Source organism: Lithobates pipiens, unplaced genomic scaffold (genome assembly GCF_037356315.1).
Source record: "Lithobates pipiens isolate NorthernLeopardFrog02 unplaced genomic scaffold, aLitPip1_a1.2 Scaffold_22, whole genome shotgun sequence".
In the NCBI taxonomy this organism is placed as follows: domain Eukaryota; kingdom Metazoa; phylum Chordata; class Amphibia; order Anura; family Ranidae; genus Lithobates; species Lithobates pipiens.
This window is the reverse complement of record NW_027507784.1, coordinates 169,747,518-169,765,763: the sequence shown is the minus strand read 5'-3', so window position 1 is coordinate 169,765,763 and position 18,246 is coordinate 169,747,518. Positions and strand designations below refer to the sequence as shown.

General features: G+C 43.2%; 2 protein-coding genes across 3 annotated transcripts in view; both read left to right on the top strand.

Annotated features, from left to right (window-relative positions):
- LOC143924351 (caspase-3-like) overlaps positions 1-6,690 on the top strand; it is a 123,506-nt gene extending 116,816 nt beyond the window's left edge. The window contains exon 9 of the mRNA XM_077448625.1: positions 303-6,690. Within this exon, the coding sequence (XP_077304751.1) occupies positions 303-474 (172 nt within the window). The 3' untranslated portion in view covers positions 475-6,690. The remainder of the gene's footprint in view (positions 1-302) is intronic.
- Positions 6,691-13,757: 7,067 nt separating this feature from the next.
- LOC143924347 (caspase-8-like) overlaps positions 13,758-18,246 on the top strand; it is a 105,092-nt gene continuing 100,603 nt past the window's right edge. Inside the window, exon 1 of one of the 2 annotated variants that reach the window (XM_077448621.1) lies at positions 13,758-13,895. The gene's annotated coding sequence lies outside the window, so the exon portion shown is untranslated. The remainder of the gene's footprint in view (positions 13,896-18,246) is intronic. The other variant, XM_077448623.1, reaches the window with a different exon arrangement.

Below are 18,246 nucleotides of genomic sequence, written 5' to 3'. Positions count from 1 at the left end.
CTGATTTGACATGCAATGTAACCCGTCAAATCGCATGTCAAATGGCGCCGATGTGAATAGGGGCTTAGGCAAAAAAAAATTATTGTCTTTACAACCACTTTAATCCAGAGCTAGTAAAAATCTAACATGGTGTCACAGCCCACAAACTCTTTGAAAATAATGCTACCTTGATTCAGCAATCCACAGGATCCAAGTATTTACAGTATTCCCTATGTTAATGTTAATTTTAACAGGTTAATATAAAAATAGAAAAAAAATGATTAACTTACACTTTTTGCTACAATTTTGTTTTTATTTCTTAGCCAAGAAGATTTGAAAAACATCCTGACCATTTTACAGAAGGACATCGGGGATGAACTTTACAAAGTTAAAGATAAAGGAACGATACAACATGTAAAACAAATGCCATCATACACATCAGAGCTTCGCAAACAACTGATTTTACCTCCTCCAGAAAATATACAAAGCCAATGACTTCCAAATCAGATCTCTGTTTTTAACTTTTCCTTGGAAGCAGCTGGAGATGAACAAGAGACACATCAATACAATCCTCTGAATATATCTTAAAATATAAGTACACCTTAAAAAAGCAAATTTTGCCAGCAGGTAGGGTCTTTTGGTAGAACAGCTTACTATCTGCTAAATCCAATGGCCTCTACTGAGTACTTTTAGGCCTCGTTCACACCATGGTGCAGAGCTATCAGTTTTTCTGCCCACGTTCTGCAAGGGCACACAAAAAACAATTGTTCCCTATGTGCCCTGTTCACATAAAAACACTGGTATCACGTATGGATTTTTTCTGTGCAGGAATCTGCAACGTGTATGCAGTTTTCTGCACAGGAAAAAAATGATATGACATCAACATTGGTGTGAACAGGGCACATAAGTGACGCGCATGAAAACTGATGTCAATGTGCATAAAAACTCACTGAAACACGCACAAAACTGATAAAAAATGCTAAATGGTAAAATGATGTGAAACTGATGTCTCCGCAAGTGAAATCTGCGTGGGTTTCCCATCAGTTCCCATCAGTTTTAATGCACATATGGTGTGAATGAGCCCTTAGGCTTGATTCACACTAACGCGTTTTTTGATGCATTTTACATTTTTCAGAAATGCAAGGAAATTTTTTAACATGGGTTCCTATGGAACATGTTCACATCAATGCATTTTTGTGCCTCTGCGTTTTTGGAAAGGGTTGGGGACTTTTTTTCATGCAAAATGCAGTGTTTTGCATGTAATAGAAGTCAATGGACCTGCATCAAAAATTCAAGTACGGCGTTTTTGCCACGATTTGCATTTTTTTTAAAAAAAATTTCACTGTATATATCTGGTTGCTAAGCAACTACAGTGTAAAAAAAAAGAAAGAAAAACGCGACAAAATCGCGGTAAAAACGCGTGTCCAAAACGCGTCAAGCACCGCAAAAAGCACTGCAAAAACGCTCAAAAGCAACATGCATAGATGTAAATCGTGCCTTAGATATTATTCTATGCATTTTTAGTGCTTTTTGCATTTTTCAGATTTGCACTACAGTCCATTTAACATGGTTTCCTATGGAACACGTTCTGTAGTACAAATCTGCAAAATGCAAAAAGCATTAAAAATGCATAGGTGTGAATCAGGCCTTAGACCTTTTTGCTACCTTTGACGCAGTTAGCTATCCGCTAAAAGACTCCATTTACTTGGCCTCCAAGGCTCTACTTTTCCCTTCTCCTGTTACTTACTCCTTCAGGCTGGATTCACACCTATGCATTTTTGGTGCTTTTGGTGCTTTTTGCATTTTGCAGATTTGCACTACAGTCCATTTAAAATGGTTTTCTATGGAACGTGTTCTATAGTGCAAATCTGCAAAATGCAAAAAGCACTAAAAATGCATAGATGTGAATCCAGCCTCAGTGTCACCACAACTATATTTTCTCCTCTCCACTTCCTCTTTCCATAGTGGACCCCCAAGGCTCTGTCCTTGAACCCTTCTATCTATCTATCTTCTATTTTATCTACACCTCCTCCATTTGACAGTTGATAACTTCAAATGGTTTCCAATACTACCTTTATGCTGAATATATTGTTCAGTTTCCTTTGGCTTTACCTTCAACTATGTAGTACAAGGGTCTGTCTGATTGAATACAAATCGAAAGTGTTTAGGTTTGACCTCATATTATATGGTTATGGTAAATCTAAAGGAAAGTTTACAAGAAAATTGTATGATGGCCAGCCTTACCCCCACCACAGTTTAATTCGGCTTTAAACTCTAAAAGTGTTGAAATGAAACAGTTACTATATATCTGCAAATCTAGATGACAGTGATTCCTATAGAAACTACATAGCATGTGGCATGTGGCATGCATGAACACTTTGCCATTGAATGAAGGAACACATTTCATGCAAGGCTCACCTATGCACTGGACCACTTTAAAGCGGACCTTCAGTCATTTTTCAACTTTCCATCTATTAAATCTTCTGCCCTTGTTGTTTTAACTTTGGATAGTAAAAGTTTTATTTTTTTTGCCAGTAAAGTGTTTCTTGTTTGGTTATTAGCCTAGGCCTTATGACATCATGCACAGCTCTTTTTCTTACTCTTGTGAGAGTTTGCCAGGAAGGGAGGGGTGGGTGCATCATCAGAGGGCAAATGAAAGCTGCAGAGCTGGAGGTATGTCTCTGTGTGTCTGTGTAAATCCAGGAAGTGAACAGGCAGCAGCTTCAGCTGCCCACGGTTTAAATGGCTGCTGTGTCCCCTGTTACCCCCCTTCAGGGGCACCAAGCACTCAGCCACAAAGGAGAGCCCTCTCAGCATTTCAGCTTCAGGACCAGGTACATGTGAGTACCAGTCAACCATAAGATGTCTGAAGCCGACAGAGGTGCGTCTCCGCTGGAGGCTTTGTGCCAACAAGTCGCAACCCTCACACAAGCCATAAAGAACCTACAAGAAGGTTATTTTCAACTGGAAGGTCGTCTGTAGAGCATACCCTCTACATCATCTCCTGCCGACCAGAACCCAGCACATGCAGCCTCTGCTCAAGCTTCCGCTGTCTCTGAACCCACCACTGTCCCACCCACAAGAGTTCATGTGTTTTGATGTCCTCTACTCCCCCATGTTTCCGGTGATACTGGGTATTCCCTGGTTGCGGGCCCATAATCCCAAGAATGACTGGTCTAAAGGGGAGATCATGTTCTCTTCAGTCTACTGCCGGCAACACTGTTTCGTTCCTGAACCCATAGACTCTCCCAGTTGCCTGACTGTGCAGCCAGTTTCAGATAGAAGTCAGTATGTACCTACCAGCTATCATGATTTCCTGGATGTGTTCGATAGGAAGAAAGCTGATGTGTTGCTATCCCATCAAATCTATGATTGCCCTGTAGAACTGCTTCCAGTTCCAGGTCGGATTTTTCCATTATCTGAAAAAGAGTTGGAGGCTTTACGACTTTACATAGATGAAAATCTGGAAAGGGGATTTATCCATCCTCTTTCCTTGCAGGAGCAGGAATCTTCTTTGTTGAAAAGAAGGACCATACTCTCAGACCCTGTGTAGATTACAAGATTACCATTAAAAAACGCTACCTGCTCTCTCTCATACCTGAACTCTTTCAAAAATTTTAAGTGGCTCAAGTCTTCACTAAACTAGATCTCCGGGGTGCCTACAACTTAGTCCGAATTAGAGAGGGAGATGAGTGGAAAACGGCTTTCTGAACCAGTTTTGGACATCTTGAATACCTTGTAATGCCTTTCAGACTATACAGGCCCCAGCCACTTTCCAGCACCTCGTAAATTACATCTTTGGAGAATTCCTCATTTAATCTACTCTACATTACCGAAACCTGGCTTCACGAAACCTGACACTGCATCTTCTGATGCTCTATCCCACGGTGGTCTTCTTTGCACTCACTCCCCCAGACCCAGTGGATGCAAAGGAGGGGGTGTTGGAATCCTTTTAGACCCACATAGCACCTTTCAAGTACTTCACCCACCTCTCTCTCTGTCACTCTTCTCATTTGAGGTGCACTGCATTCATCTCTTCTCCCCAGTTTCTATAAGGATAGCTGTGATCTACCGGCCCCCTGGTCCAGTATCATCCTTTCTTGATGACTTCTCTGCCTGGCTACCCTACTTTCTCTCTTCTGAAATCCGCACAATCATTCTTGGGGACTTCAACATCCCTACTAGTACTAACATTCCTGCAACTTCCAAACTTCTCAGTCTACCCTCCTCCTTTGACCTGAAGCATTGGATACATGCTCCTACTCACTCTGAAGGCAATACCTTTGACCACGTCTTTTCCCACCTATGCACTCCATGCAACCTCTCCAACTATCCTTACTGTCTCTCTAATCACTAACTTATTAACTTCACTCTCTCCCTCACCTCCACCTCCTCACCCTCCATACACCGAAAGGTTACCCGTAGAAACATTCGCCATCTCAACCCTTCTCTTCTCTACTCTGAGACTGACCACCTCTATGACAAAATTGCACCTCTGTCCTGCACCAACCTAGCCACTTCTGTATACAACACTTCACTTCTAGCCTCACTGTACACACTGGCCCCCCTCACTTCACACAGAATCAGGCCCCGTCCCCGTGCTGCCTATGATATGGTTTACCACCCCCTCTTCCTCAAAAAAACTCTATGCCGTTGGTCTCCGTGACTGGACTCTTCGCTGGTTCTCTACCTACTTATTTAACTGCACCTTTAGCGTTACCTACAATTCTACTTCCTCCTCTCCTCTTTCTTTCTCTGTTGGGGTCCCCCAAGGTTCTGTTCTTGAACCTCTCCTATTTTCAATCTACACCTCCTCCCTGGGTCAGTTGATGGCCTCCCACGGCTTCCAATACCATCTCTACGCTGACGACACTCAAATCTATTTCTCTACCCCTCAACTCACTCCTTCGGTCTCCTCACGCATCACTATTTTACTATCAGATATATCAGTCTGGATGTCGCACCACTTCCTCAAACTTAATCTATCCAAAACAGAACTTATCATTTTTCCTCCCCCACATGCCAATTCCCCTGATCTCTCTGTCAAAATTGATGGCACAACTATCAGCCCATCCCCACATGCCAAGGTCCAAGGAGTAGTCCTGGACTCGGAACTCTCCTTTAAGCCCCACGTCCACTCACTGTCCAAATCTTGCCACCTCAACCTCCGGAACATCTCCAAAATACGCCCCTTTCTAACCAATGGCACAACAAAGCTCTTAATTCACTCCCTGGTTATCTCTCGCCTTGACTACTGAAACTCCCTCCTCATTGGCCTACCTCTGCATACTCTGTCCCCCCTTCAGTCCATCATGAATGCATTCACCATTCAGTCCATCATGAATGCTGCCGCCAGACTCATCCACCTTATCAACTGCTCTGCTACTCCTCTCTCTCAATCTCTCCACTGGCTTCCACTCACACAACAAATTAAATTCAAAATACTAACAACTACCTACAAAGCAATCCACAACTCTGCCCCCAGCTACATCACTGACCTAGTCTCAAAATACCAACCTAATCTTTCTCTTTGTTCTTCTCAAGACCTCCTGCTCTCTAGCTCACTCATCACCTCCTCCCATGCTCACCTCTCTGACTTTTACAGAGCCTCTCCAAGCCTATGGAACTCCTTACCCCAATCTCGGTCCGTCTATCTCCTCCTCTATTAGCTTTTAGATGATCTCTGAAAACCCTCCTCTTCAGAGAAGCCTATCCTACCCACACCTAACAACTGTATTTTAATTTTGTCCATCGGATCATCCCCCACAGCTACTACCCTTTGTTCCACTTGAACCTCCGTTCTAGATTGTAAGCTCTAACGAGCAGGGCCCTCTGATCCTTCATGTATTGAATTGTATTGTAATTGTACTGTCTTCCCCGATGTTGTAAAGTGCTACACAAACTGCTGGCGCTATATAAATCCTGTTTAATGATAATAATAATTCCTGGATCACTTCCTTATTGTCTATCTCATAGATCTACGTATGAATGTAAATGCAAGGTTTAACATGTTGGGTATCTATATACTCAGCACAACCTCATCTTTTTTTTTAAACCATAAAATGGGTAATATATTGTGTTTACGTGCCCTAAAAATGAACAATTGAATGAATAATTATGTTTTACTGAAAGGTTTCGTAAACTGCTGTGCTAATATCGTGTGGCATAAGCAATTGGAACTACTACTAATTTATTCTGTAGGGTGTCTGCTTTCAGAAAAAAATATAATGTTGGGGTTTTAAAATGTATTTTTTTAACATTTAAAAAAATGCAAAAACTGCTCTGGCAGTGAAAGAGTTAAAGGGAAAAGAGTTAAACCTTGAGGCTGGGTTCACACCTATGCGAATTAGATGTGGTTTCACATCCAATTCACATAGCAGGAGAATGTGACCAGCTCTCTATGGAGCCGGTTCACATAACTCTGCAGCAGGTCCGGTGCATTTTGCAGGAAAAATGTTTGCCTTTTTTGGTCTGTTTCAGGTCCGAATTCAGGCCAAAATCGGACCTGAAACGGTGAAAACGAGCCTCAAAAGGTGGAATTTGCTCCAAGAAACATGTTGAATGAATAAAGCATCTATTCTATACCGTATAGGCAGTGTTTTTGTTTTTTTTACCATATTTCTAATGACACTTTGGAAGCTAAAAATGTTATATTATGATCTTGGGAAACGTGTTCTACTGTAAACTTTGGAATAAAGAAGTTCTTACAAACCCTTGGTGTCTTTAATTGCTGTATGCCAGAAACCGTGCCCTTTGATACATACCATTTTGCCAGCAATATAACTCTTTGAACTTTGGACCACATGACGAATGGAGTGTGAATGTGACATCAGAGGGGAAAATAGTCTGCAGCAAAGTCTGGGAGGAAGAAGGAGAGAAATCACCTTGTAGGTGGGGTGCAGCGTGGTGCGGAGGTCGGGGGCAATATAAAACTTGTATTGAAGTAATGCAGCAATAGTTCACAATAGACGCAGTGGGACAGCTACCCAGCCAGGCACACCTACAATTTCCAATGACGTAAAGGAAATGTAAATCCAATGACGTAAATAGCGAATTTCACTCAGCCTTGTATGTTTTTGAACCCCCTGTTCAGTCAGTCCAACAGATCAGAGGATTTATGCATACCACGCATTTCTGCTGCCTGTTTGAGTGGAGAGAATCCTCTCTCCACCACCTAGAGAGTACCAGAGGGAGGAGAGAGGGGTTGCTGCAGAAGGGCAGCTACAACTGACAGTAGGAGTGTGCAGGTTGCAGGTGCGCACTTTTAGGTCTCATGCACAAAGGGCATTTTTCCTGCTGCTTTTAAGAGCGTCAGGGTTTTTTTTTTCCAGCTTAAAACCACCTCTCTAAGTTATTCTACGTGTCCATGCACACATAGGGTTTTAGGAGTTGTAAGTGGCGTAGGAGTTGTAAGTGGCGTAGGCATTTTCCAGCTACAAAAAAAAAAACATGGACCAGCGTCTTCTGGAGCAGCAGCAGCGCTACAGCTGTAAAAACATATGACACGGCTAAACACGTTTTAACACTGCATACATCGTTAAGCTGCATCAAGCGTATTTAACCGATTCTGGACCAGCCGCCAGGCTGGCTCCCCTGCGTGAAATCACGTTACTGTGCGTGATCTCGCGTGGTCCGGATAGCAGGGGGATGCCGATGCACGAGGCCGACGGTCGCGATGACCAGGAAACAACGAACAGGGACGAGTGTGTGTAAATACACACTTCCCTGTTCTGACAGGCGTGACAGATTGTGGGTTCCTATTAGCTAGGAACCACGATCTGTCACTTCCTGTAGTTAGCCCCTCCCCCTTCAGTTAGAATCACCTCCCAGGGAATACAGTTAACCCCTTCACCGCCCCCTAGTGTTAACCCCTTCACTGCCAGTGACATTTTTACAGTAATCAATGCATTTTTAATCGCACTGATCGCTGTATTAATGCCAATGGTTTCAAAATGTGTCAAAATTGTCAGATGAGTCTACCATAATGTCGCAGTCATGATAAAAAATCGTAGATCGCCGCCATTACTAGTAAAAAAATAATAATAATAAAAATACTATAAATCTATCCCCTATTTTGTAGACGCTATAACTTTTGAGCAAACCAATCAATATATGCTTATTGTGATTTTTTTTTTACCAAAAATATGTAGAAGAATACATATCGGCCTAAACTGAGGAAAAAAATATTTTTTTATATATATTTTTGGGGAATATTTATTATAGTAAAAAGTAAAAAATAATGCATTTTTTTTTTTTAAATTGACGCTTTTTTCAGATACCACCAAAAGAAAGCTCTATTTGTGGGAAAAAGGACATACATATTTTTTTTTGGAGGTACAACGTTGCACGAACGCACAATTGTCAGGTAAATCGATGCAGTGCCGAATCGCAAAAAGTGCTCTGGTAATGAAGGGGGTAAATTCTGCCGGGGCTGAAGTGTTTAAGGTGTAGTAATTGGATTTGGGAGGGGAAAATAGAAGAGAGCAGAGAAATGCTGCTAAACGCTAACACAGCTAACACACATTAACGCCAATGCAAAACAATTCTAAAAGCGCATTTTACAGCTGCTTTTTACTGGCATCAGTACTGGTTCTGCAGCTCATTTTTTTTAACGCCTTGTGTGTATGAGGCCCTGCGTTATGCACCCCACCCCCCCATGGGGTGTGTGTGTGTGACAGGATTGCTGTAACTTGCCCATATAGAAGCCGGGTTCCTGTGTTTGCAAGTGACAGTAGTGGACAACAAGCAAGGGGCTAGCGCCAAAAATGGTGGAAATCCGTTCTGCCATGTTCCAGCTGGAAAAAAAAGCCTTGGCCTTGATGAGGTTTACGAAGACCGCATAATTTGAGGCTTTCAGAAGCCCTCTTATTTGTAAATTTATTTTGGTGACTTTTATATTGTATTTTCATGGTCCTCCTACTATAGGAAAAGGAATCTGATAAGGGAGCTCTGATGGTTCGATTTTGGTTTTCCCACATTTCCCATTCAAACGACCAGAGCCTGCAAACCCGGAAGGAAGATGAGGAGAAGATGGAAGCCCTATCAGCAGTAACAACGCACCACTGGAGGGATCAATTTTACAGGTATTTATTTCTGCCATTACATTGCAGGGGGCCCAGAAGCTTTTTGTTTTTATATTTAAGATTTAATACCGCTTTAATTGAGTTAACCTCTGACTTAAAAATTACTGTTAAGCCTCATACACTTGATCGGATTTTTGCCAGACAAAGCGCCAGACTTTTGTCCGAAGGGCGTATGCCTGGATTTTGTCTTGCATACTAACTGCACACAATTGTCGGCCAACAAACATGAAAGTAATGACGTACTGCGTGAAATTTTAGCTCTTGATTGCACCCTTTGGGCACCTTCTGCTAATGTCATGTTTGGTGAGCATGGATTCCGAGCATGCATGTTTTACTGTGGACTTTTGTGTCAGGGAATTGTGTACACACGATACGAAAATCTGACAACAGACCGTTGTCCGCCAAAACCAACATTTGTTGGTCGAAAATTGGACAACAATTGTCTGAAGGAGCGTACTAACGGTCAGATTTTAGGCAGTCATCACACAATTCCCTACCGAAAATCCAGTCGTATGTATGGGGCTTTAGAGGGTTATCTAGTCCTTCAAGAAATGCTGTCACCTCTTTTGTGGATGGGGTGGCTGCTCTAATGTACTGATATCTTATCTGCAGAGTTCACATTTTCACCCTGGCTCACCACTCTTTGGATTAGAGGTGAGGGATTATCTGAGCTCTGTGTCCTCCTCTCTAAGCTGTCTGCAGCCATGCTCCCTCTGTTGTTGCTCCTTTGACCCCAGTTATCTGGAACAGTGCCAGCACACCCTCCAGTGTTTCAGGCAGCCTGTCAGACAATGGCTCAAATACTGCACATGCCTGGTGATCTGTATAGCACAGGTTTGAGGTAAGAAGAATCTTCTTCAGCGCGTTTGCACTGTTAATGGACGCTGGACCTGGGTTATATGATCCTCCCATTACTTCCTGCGTTTTAAACCTTCTTCCCCCATGCCTGAAGAGGATATCGCAGACCAAAATAGAGCAGGGCACACTAAAATAAGATAAGCTCACACAGGCACGAAACAGGAGAAACAGGGCTGAATAACTACAGCCCCTGTACACAATAGAGCATGTTCTCTCGCGTTTGCTGTCACACTGACAATTCACAACAATGAAATTGACATTATCCTCTTTGATGCTGATTCACATCAATGCAGTGCAGCACAGGGTGTTTTTAAAAAAAATAATATTGGCGCTTCTTTTGGTGCAGTGGAGTGCACCTCATGGAAAGCGGGAGTCTTAAAGGTGGATTAAACCGAATCTGCACCTACTGTATACAATGCACACATACGGTATCTCACAAAAGTGAGTACACCCCTCACAGTTTTGTAAACATTTTATTATATCTTTTCATGTGACAAAACTGAACAAATGACACTTTGCTACAATGTAAAGTAGTGAGCAGCAGTGTGCAGCTTGTATAACAGTGTAGCTTTGCTGTCCCCTCAAAATAACTCAACACACAGCTATTAATGTCTAAACCACTGGCAACAAAAGTGAGTACACCCCTAAGTGAAAATGTCCAAATTGAGCCCAAAGTGTCAATATTTTGTATAGCCACCATTGTTTTCCAGCACTGCCTTAACCCTCATGGAGTTCACCAGAGCTTCACAGGTTGCCACTGGAGTCCTCATCCATGACGATATCACGGAGCTGGTGGATGTTAGAGACCTTACCCTCCTCCGCCTTCCATTTGAGGATGCCTCACAGGTGCTCAATAGGGTTTAGTCCATCACCTTTATCCTCAGCTTCTTTAGCGTTATCATGTTGGAATACTGCCCTGTGGCCCAGTCTCTGAAGGGAGGGATCATGTGCTGCTTCAGTATGTCACAGTACATGTTGGCATTCATGGTTCCCTCAATGAACTGTAGCTTCCCAGTGCTGACAGCACTCATGCAGCCCCAGACCATGACACTCCCACCACTATGTTTGACTGTAGGCAAGACACAATTGTCTTTGTACTCCTCACCTGGTTGCCACCACACAGACTTGACACCATCTGAACCAAATAAGTTTATCTTTGTCTCATCAGACTACAGGACATGGTTCCAGTAATCCGTGTCCTTATGCCGCGTACACACGACCAGACGTTCCGGCAGAAAAGGTCCAATAGAATTATTTAATTGGATATTCCGATCGTGTGTGTGCGCTTCATCAGACTTTTTTTTCCAAAAAATAGAACATGTTTTAAATCTTTCAGACGGAATCAATCCCTATTGGGAAAACCGTTCGTCTGTATGCTATTCCGATGGATCAAGGGCAGCTATTGGCTACTGGCTATTGAACTTCCTTTTTTAGTTCCATCGTACGTCATCAAGTTCTAAACGAACGGACTTTGGTGTGATCGTGTGTAGGCAAGTCTGTTTCAGCGGAACTCCGTCGGAAAGACCGTCAGAGTTTATTCTGACAGAAAGTCCGGTCGTGTGTACGCAGAATCAGTCAGCTTGTCTTCAGCAAAGTGTTTGCGGGCTTTCTTGTGCATCATCTTTAGAAGAGGCTTCCTTCTGGGACGATAGCCATGCAGACCAATTTGATGCAGCGTGTGACGTATGGTCTGAGCACTGACAGGCTGACTCCCAACCCCTTCAACCTCTGCAGCAATGCTAAGTAAGAACATCTGCCAAGGCGGAAAAAAAAAGAAAAAGGGAAGTACCGCATTAGTGCAGTATTAAAATAAGCTGATTTATTTGTAAAGGGTTAAAAACACTAACAAGGTGTGGAATGGAAAAACGCTCATCAAGTGCTCACACAGTATTGGCCACTACGCGCTCAGAGCCTCTTCTAGAGGCCTGTAGAACAAGCTAGAGGCTCCAAGCACGTAGCCTGTCATCCTTCCAGTCCTGCTTCTCTTCCAGTGACATCACATCGCCCATGCTTTCCACGCTGGTTGGCGTGGACTTCCTAGTTCCTACTAGGCGTTTTAGCCTATTCAACACCATCTACACCTGTTGGGACTCTGGTTGGTGATGCCTGCTGGATGGAGAGGGGTGGCCAATACTGTGTAACCATCTGATGACCGTTTTTTCCTTTCCAAATATTGTGAGTGTTTTTAACTCTTTGCAAATAAATGAGCTTATTTTAATACTGCACTTAGGTGGCGCTTCCCTTTTTTCTTTTTATTCCCTCCACACAGAGCTGGCCAAACTCGTAGGATGGCACCAGTACCACTGCCAAGGCGAAAAGCATATGCTGAATTGAGCTGGACTCATCCACCTAAGAAAGGATTTCAAACAGCAGGGCACCCCATGAACATCACCAGGTATACACTCTGGCCACCGCAGGTCAACATCATTCTTCTCCTCTGGCCCAACCCTTACCTGCTTAAATACCCCTACTACGGAATGCTCCACAGACCAAAGAGCAGACACACCACAGCATATTAACTCCTAACTCACTAGACAGCAGCTTTTAAATACAATACATAAATTTAATTTTTTTGGTGGTAAAGACAGGGACTGCTAGGGCAGCAAAAGGTCACAAGCCAAGTTCAGTAACAGCCAGGCAGATACAGAATCACAATCAGAGACAGGCAGGCGTTGACAACTTGCTGGCAGAGTGGTACAAAATCAGCAAGTAGAATCTTAGTCAAAAGTCCAGGCTGGGGTCAGTAACACGAATCAGTAGCAGACATAAGCAAGGGGATTCCAAAGAAGAGTCAGATGGAGCAGGGAGAACAACAGGATCAAGCAGGCTTTCAGGAACACACATCACAAGTGAAAAGGGTAGAGATGAAGACCATCCAGCAATGATACTAGGCAGGCCTCAGGTTTAAATAGGCCACCAGGTGCCAGGATCTGTGGCCATGCCCGTTCATTCATATGTACACTGTGGCGCGCGAGTGCGTGCTAGTGTGCTTGTGATCTCATTCTTGCAAGTCCAGTTACACATCTATGCGCACACGAGTATGAGCACGGTCTCTGTGTATGTGCATGAAAATGAGCATGACAGGCTTGAGGTTCCTGACACTAAGTCAATGGCAGGCACTAATCAAGCTTCTCTTGTCTGTTTTTTGTTGCCTGAAGCAAGTCATTCTTCTCTCTGACCAACAATGTAACAATGCATATTTTCCACAGACCAACAATGTAAGTGGACCATTATCCAACTTGCAACCTATCTAAAGGGGCACTACACTGATATAGTGTATAAGGGGCATTCTTCCCCATAACTATGAATGTAACATGGCATTCTTTTCACTGACCACCAGTTTAAAAGGGCCATTCTCTCATTGATCACCAATGTAAAGGAGCACTACACTGATCCCCAATTTAATGGGCACTTATTTACTAACCACCAATGTAAGGGGGTAGTTCTACGATCACGATGGCCATTATTGTAAGGGGGCATTTCTGCACTGGCCAATGTAAAGGGCAATCTATTTTTCACATTCCGTGTGTGTTTACTTATTCTTCGTTGTTTCATTTCTTAATCATTATAATTACACTATGTACTATTATAGTATCACTTTTGATTCATTCACAGGCATGAATCCTAAACCAAAAACTTAAGTAGGCTTTTGAGAATGGCCCATTGTCAAAAAATGAAAAAGATGATTTGATTGTGGAAAATTACAAGTAACTGCCTTCACTACATTAAATATGATTTACAAAGGCATGAAAAATCCCAGTACATAATGTACATATTGTATTGTATTGTACATATATATTGTATTTCCTTTATTTTTTTTAATGCAGAACTGTTTGTTTTTTTCACCTGAACATGACTCACGTTAAGCTCTATCTATCCACACTTACATAATCCACAACTCTGCAGCACATTACACGGAAGTGGGTGAAGGAGATTTCGTATTTGCTACATTGCAGAATGCTCTCCTTATTGTTGGTATGTGTTTTTCTTGGATTTATAACTTTGCTATATTTAATTTTCTCTAACTTGATTTATATAAATGCATATCTCCTTATATAGTTATATATAGATCTCCTTATATAGCTCTAAATAATTGTACGATTTATGTGGATACTTCCCTTTGAGGTTAACAGATTCTTATGATATATCATGACTACAAGTGCTTAAATGCTTTTATTAGGAGTTTGCAAGCTACTTCATAGTATAGGGCAGTAGCATTAAAAGAAATAGGATTTTTTTAATACTTCAGTATAGTTTGAGTGTACTGTCAATTTTAGGAGACCAGAAAAGCTAAACTTGAACGCAAACTGTTGTCTATGCAGCAATATACCCATAGTATTATGACATTTCTCCTATGGCAAAATATTATCAGAGCTCCGAGGCTTCTTTTAAATCATGTGAACACACCTATATATCCTAGACACCAAAACATTTGTTGTTAATTATTTAATAATTCATTATCATTAGTAGTAATTATTATAAAATAATAATTTACATATCCAACAAACAAAATTCAAATATATGGTGCCAGTCACATACAACGTTAATTACATATACACCAATAGAAAAATGTAAAATGAAGGCTTTGATGTGGTCTTAGCTCAGTCACAGAACATTATTGTCGCATACGTTTCATTCATACAGTAGATACTGTATGTATCTTAGCCCTTGTACACACGGTCGGAGAATCCATCGGAATGTTTCCTATTGGAGCATTTTGTCGGATAATCCGACTGTGTGTGGTTTGCATCGGACTGTTTCCGTCGGAATATCCGTCGGACCAACTTTTCCAACTTGCCGGAAATATTTTCTGACAAAATGCTCCGATCGGACATACTCCGATCATGTGTAGCCTACTCCGACGGACAAGGTGCCACGCATGCTCAGATCAAATTCCTAGACCAAAGCTATTGGCTACTAGCCTGAACGTAGTCCCGTCCTAACGAAATAACATCATCACGTTATGCACAATCGGATTTTCCGACAACTTAGTCCAACCGTGTGTATGCAACATCACTTCCGGACCTCTTCTGGAATTAATCCGTCGGAATAACTCAGACGGATTTGGTCGTCGGAATCTCCGACCGTGTGTACAAGGGCTCAAAGTCTTTCTTCCATACATAGTGAGGAATCAGTGTATGAAGACTCCACATCAGTTCCCATTAAAAACCACTTAGGATCAACTGTCATGCCATCCAGCCGAATCCACAAAAATTTTAAACAAAGACAAGGGGTTTTAATTTTTGATCTACAAACTGTCAAATGTATTGTTCAATTTGTCCCAGATACCAGGAACAATTGGACAACCAGCAGTTTTTCGTGCCCCTGTGGAGCATAGGTAGTGTAGAGAAGAAGGGTACTTTGTAATTTTCCACAAATTATCTTTTCTTTTTTTGACATCGAGCCACTTGAAAAGATTACTTAAAGAGGAGTTCCCCTAAAAAAATAAAAAAATAAAAGTCAGCAGCTACAAATACTGCAGCTACTGACTTTTAATAATTGGACACTTACCTGTCCCAGGGTCCAGCGATGCGGGGGAACAAAGTCACGCTCGTTCCCCCCTCCGCTCGGCGGCGCCGGCATTCTAACTGTGGGCACCCGGCTGTGGCTCCACAGCCAGGCACCCACTGCGCATGCGCGAGCGGCACCGCACACCCCGATTGGCCGCACAGTCATCTGGGACCTGTCACGTGTCCCAGATGACTGACACTAGGGAGGGGGCAGAGCTGAGCCCTTACTGCGCCACGGGGAAGTGACGTCAAGAGCCCAGGCACTGAAAGAGGCAGACTACGAGGGACCCCCTAGCAACAGGCATTTAGAGGTGAGTTCAATTTTTTTTTTTTCCAAATATTTTTTTTTTTTTTTTTAGGAATTTTGGTGATTATTTTTTTTTTTAATGTGCAACACCACTTTAAGTTTTAGAATTTTGCCCCATGTTGTTGACTCTTGTCCACAACAATAAGGCTAAACACAAAGATAAACATAAATCTTACATATGTATACTTGCACAAATAGGACAATTTAAAGAGACTCTGTCATTAAAAAAAACTGCTGCAGGTACAAAGACACTTCAATACCAGTGGCAGCTAGTGTTTTTTTAGTTTTGGGGGGGGGGGGGCAGAAAACAAACACCCCCACCCCCGGGTGGTTGGCTGTGGCACTACTCCCCCACGCTCTCTGTCTGCCTGTCGGTCGGTCCGGCACTTACCCCATCTAGGTGGTGTGTGGCGGGCAGCGACTCCGGTGTCCTCTCCTCCGCCATGCGTTTCCTCTCTCCTCCTCCTAGACACTAGGTGTCCAATAGGATCGCCTGATGTTTTGGTCAATTTGGCCAATTGGAAAATGGGTCTCACAACCTGCTTCCTGATTGGCGGGTGAAAATAGCAAATATTCGCTATTGTCACACAACTGGGTGGGATCGGGGCGCAGTGCTCTGCGCCAGAGCCCACCCTTTTTTGAAGCCTATTAGAGCCTCTGACTCTAATCGCCTTGCTTCAAACCCACGTCCCTCCTACTGAAATCCATAGTGTGGCACTCTGTATGTAGATCAGGGGGCCGGATGCATGGAAGGGGGGGCAGCGCCCATGCACATAGGGGTGCATGGGCGCCACTGTTCAATACTGTATTGTTACAGCCAAATGGCAGGATGTTTTCACAGGCAAAGCTTTGGAACTTATTTATAGAGATGAACTTTACCTGCCCTTCTTGCCCCTGCATATGTTTACTAAACAGTAAAGCAGCCAATCATCGTGGGCCAATAAGTATGTGGGAGCTGCAAGCATTTGTGACCCAGAAGTCACAGATGCTTGTGTACAGCTACCTGGACAGGAACTGGTGTGCACTTCTATATGGAAACTGCCTGCCAGAGTGTAGCATGTAACATGTTCAGCATCTGACCCCTCTCCCTCCCCCCCCCCCTGTGAAATTTACTCCCCGCATTCACTGTCACATTTCAAAGAGAGTGTAGCTGTGCGAGGCTCCACCCACACACTGCATTTACAGTACACAGCAAAAATGTTTTTGTATTATACACTACAGGATTGTAAAAGACTAAAGACACCTTTGACTGCCTCAAGGAAAGTAGTAGTTGCAGTGAACAGTGGATGTGGCCAAACTGCGTTAACAGAGGGAGGGGGTTTAAAGGGCATGGTGAAGTAAAGCAGTAGATGGTGTCAGTAGGGCAGTGGACTGTGTCAGTAGGGTGGTGTATGGTGTCAGCAGGGCAGAGGCTGGTGTCAGTAGGGCTATGGACAGTGTCAGTGTTTTTTTTTTTTTTTTTTTATGATTTTTGACAACTTTATATTTTATTCTTTTTTACAATATTATTTTTTCTTTTTTACAATTTCTCACTTTTCTAAGAAAAAGGGACTGAGGACAAATTTCTTTCCTTTGCAGCCTCAGCTGCGCTAAACAGTGAATGAATAGGAAGTAGTCTGTGCTGAGCAGCTTCCTGTTCATTCACAGACTGAAGCATAGCAAAACACAGTTTGCTATGCTTCAGTTATGAATACAGACCACTCACTGTGTTCATTCAGAACAGAAAGGGGCAAGTAAATTACATTTACTGGCTCCCTCCCCCACTCTCCATTCTGAAACATCTCCTGCAGCAGCTGGTGGCAGAGGAGAGCAGGGGAGCTGTCGGAGGGGGAGAACCAGGGCAGCAAAAAGAATAGGGACCTAGACAGGAGGGGTGGCATTTACTAGAAGTGCTCCCTTGTATTTTGCAGCTTAATGAAAGTGGGAGGAAGAGGAGGAGAAGACAACATTCAGCTGCTGTAGATATTAAATGCAGGTGAACAGTTCTAGTAAATGTCCCCCCTCCTATCCAGGTGTGACAGGGAGCCCACTTGGGGCCCCTAAAACATGGGCAATGCTGCCATTGTGATCCCTGCGACCCCAAAGCTATATCCATGGTCCAGTCTGAATAATGTGTTCAGGTTTCAGGCAGACTGAAACCCGGACACATAATTCAAAACCCGGACTGTCTGGGTGAATCCAAGATAGATAGCAACCCTATGGGTAGTATGTTCAACAGAGGGGTTCAGAATGTATGATGGTGGGTAATATGTTCAGCAGAGGAGTGCAGAGGCCACAGGGCAGTGACATGCATACAACTGAAGCTGGATGCAGACATACAGCACCAGTACTATCCTGCCAGCCGACACAGCCACCTCTAACCCCCTTACCTCCAGACCTTCCCTGCCACCTTAACACCTGTTCATTAAGTCCCTGCTTAAAAGTCCTTCCTTCCGGGGGCGTGGCTAAGGAATGGCCGAGTGAGGCAGCTTTTTCTTGGAGCTCCCGGTCCAAGGCCTCATGCCCCGGC